Source organism: Hirundo rustica, chromosome 6 (genome assembly GCF_015227805.2).
Source record: "Hirundo rustica isolate bHirRus1 chromosome 6, bHirRus1.pri.v3, whole genome shotgun sequence".
NCBI classification, from domain to species: Eukaryota; Metazoa; Chordata; class Aves; order Passeriformes; family Hirundinidae; genus Hirundo; species Hirundo rustica.
This window is the reverse complement of record NC_053455.1, coordinates 6,642,159-6,645,329: the sequence shown is the minus strand read 5'-3', so window position 1 is coordinate 6,645,329 and position 3,171 is coordinate 6,642,159. Positions and strand designations below refer to the sequence as shown.

The window sequence follows — 3,171 nt, the reverse complement described above, 5'->3', positions numbered from 1 at the left end:
CTCTGCAGCTATAGGCTTTGTGTGAGCTCAGGACAACCCAAACAGGGTGGTAGATAGGCACGTGCTGCAAAACAAGTCTGCAAAGTGGAGAGATCAGTGGGGCTGAAGCATAGGCTGGTGACTTTGTGTCTTCCAGGCAAACTCCCACTGCTCTGCAAGGGAAGTATTCACACTGCTGCTTTCTGGGACAGACCTTTTCACTGAGATTTTCCACTTCTGGGAGTAGTGACCACTCATTCCTCCTCTTCTCCCAGGCTGAGTGGGGATAGATAACTCTGTGTTTGAAGGGAGGAGGGGCTTCAGCTGAGCCCGTCCACTTGTACTTCTCACCAGTGCTGGCTCTTCCAACCCAGCCCAGCCCAACCCAACCCAGCCCAACCCAACCCAACCCAACCCAACCCAACCCAACCCAGCCCAACCCAACCCAGCCCAACCCAACCCAACCCAACCCAACCCAACCCAACCCAACCCAACCCAACCCTCCTCTCCCTTCTGTCCTCAGCATGAAGCTGCCCTGCCTGGTCCTGGGAGTTCTGCTGCTGCTGCTGCTGTCCAGGTGCAGTGCGGCCACCAAGGCCTCGGCCATCGACCTGCGGACGTTCGTGGGCTGTGCCGTGAGGGAATTCACCTTCCTGGCCAGGAAACCCGGCTGCCGCGGGCTCAGGGTCACCACGGACGCCTGCTGGGGACGCTGCGAGACCTGGGAGGTGAGGCTGTGTCCCAGGGACGTCCCTTGAGCCCCAGGAAAACCCCTCCAAGGACACCCACTTGTTGGTTTTTTATCTTCTTTTCTGTTAGAGTCAGGATTAATGCTTGAGAGATGTTTCGTGTAGGGACTCAGATGTTGATTAATTTTTATCTATGTTACAGTCTCACAAGCTGTGAGATCTGGTTAACAAAGTGAAAAATGGCTCTGTCTCTATCACTCTACAAGGTCTTTTAAGAACAAACTGTCCAATTATGAAACAACACCTAAATTATTTTTACTTTTAACCCAATAACCAACCACCCATGGTCTGCAATGCAGTCTTTCCTAATTATAAAATGCCACCCAGACCCATGAAGAAGGTGAAAAAGAAGGACTAGCCTATACCCTAAAACCTCCACCTTGCTTTATATATATTACTGTAGTCTAAAACCTTAAACTCAAAGTTTTTCACCATGTGATATTACACACTTCTATTCAAACTACACACCCATAATCTCAGGGCTGTCAATTTTGGAAGACTTTTCCAAGGCCTTAGGTCAAATGTAGTGTTCTTTTGGGGGTCAGTGCCTCTCAGCACAGAAAATCTAAAATTCTCACTGCCCAGGGCTCCAGCACAGTGTCCTGCTCCATGACCTTTGTTGTTGTTTGTCCCTCCCTCCTCCCACTGCCCCACAGGGGGATGGACGCCGTGTGATGACATTAATGAAGCACTTATGTAATGCTCTTAGTACACAGTCTGAAAGCCTCTTACAGCTTGAACACTTAAGGAGAGGGGGACTTCATTACTTCGCTTGTAAAAAAAAAGTATTCCTTGGAGATTAAGATGGAGCTCCCGATTGATGGGTAATATATTTTGTTCCAAAAAAGCAAATCCCAAAGATAATGTCTGTTTCTAATTTGGTCCTGTTTTAAGTCACAGCCCTGTGTAAATATGAAGTATTTAAGTTTTAGGGGTGTACAGAGGGAGAAAGAAAGAATATCTACACAGATAGAACGAGTTTCTGTCTTTGCTGTTCTGCAGATGGAAAACTCAAGGGGCCAATCTCAGTTTCATTTATTCAGAAAATCTCAAGTAACTCAAGGGGATTTTGTCCACATGAATACAAGACTGTACATAAGTGACCAGAGGAGGAGACAGGGTCTGTGTGCCAGCCCTGACTCCCCTTCTTCATGCCTTGATGATGAGGGGATGAGGGGAAAGGCCACCAGTGGCCAGATTCCACGCTGGGATTAAGTTCCTTTGAGGGATCTCTTGACCTCTGCTTTCCCTTACTCCCAAGCTCTTCTGGCAGTTCAGACCTTGCAGCTTCTCTTGCTGTATTGCAGTACCTCTGGGGTGTAATTCAGCTGAATGCACCTGGCTGTGGGTTCAACAGCTTCCAGAAGGCACCACGATGTGTTTGGAGAGGGGCTTTGTAAGAGGGAGGGTGTCTGCACATCTTCTTGCTGAAATGTTGCATCTGTTCTCCCCCACTCAGTCCCTCTTGCTTCCCAGGGAGGGCTCCTTGCACAGCACAGAGGAAAAGAAAGAAATAAATTAAAATATCTCCTGGATGTGTTATCTTAGGCAGTGGGTCCCCATTCCTGTGTGTGCTGCCCATTCCTGGAGTCTTTGGAAAGTGATTTTTCAGCACAACCAATGCCACTGTGATACCACATGGCAGGGTGGGTTTCAAGGCATTCAGGCTCCCATCATCTTCTGATGGCCAGGGTCTTTGGCCAAGCTGATTTTCTCAGGAGGAATTGCAGACTTCTACGCTGGCTGCTGTTCTGAGAGCTTTCCCCACAGTGTACAGCCACCGGGATTTGTGGGAAGTGCAGCCTGACAGGGAGGACTGGTCTGGCTGAGAAATAAACCCCAGCCTTTGGCACCTGGATGCACTCCTGCTCTTAGGCAGCTTGTGCACATGAAGAGTTTCCAGCAGAATGTGTATAATGGAAAATCAGTGCTTTTGGAAGAAAGCAGCTGCTTTTGGCAGCATTTGGTCGAAACACTCATACTCTGCTAAAACCCAGCTTTTGGGATAATCTTTTGTCTTCTTTCAAGCAGGTTTTAATTGGAGCTTTATGCTTTAAACAAACTGAAACACGTACACGCACCCACTCCCCCTCTGTGGCAGGGCTCCAAGAGGCGAGCGTTGAAGGATGCAGCTTAAAATTTACTTCCATGGCCCCTTCCACCTGATCCGGTAGCTCCTCCATTGACACAAAATCCCCTTGAGGGATCTGGGGCGCCAGGCGTTTGTCTTGCATCGTGCATTTCCCCCGCGCAGAAGCCGATCCTGGAGCCGCCCTACATCGAGTCCCACCACCGCATCTGCACCTACAACGAGACCAGGATGGTGACGGTGAAGCTGCCCAGGTGTGCCCCCGACGTGGACCCCTTCTACACCTACCCGGTGGCCATCCGCTGTGACTGCGACCTCTGCTCCACTGCCACCACCGAGTGTGAGACCTACTGA

The 3,171-nt window shown here is 49.7% G+C and overlaps 1 protein-coding gene across 1 annotated transcript; it reads left to right on the top strand.

Moving 5' to 3' along the window:
• Positions 1 to 503: 503 nt before the first annotated feature.
• On the top strand, positions 504 to 3,171 carry GPHB5 (glycoprotein hormone subunit beta 5). Its single transcript, XM_040068367.1, has 2 exons — positions 504 to 707; positions 2,983 to 3,171. Exons 1-2 carry the CDS (start codon positions 504 to 506, stop codon positions 3,169 to 3,171), a joined length of 393 nt encoding a protein of 130 aa, XP_039924301.1.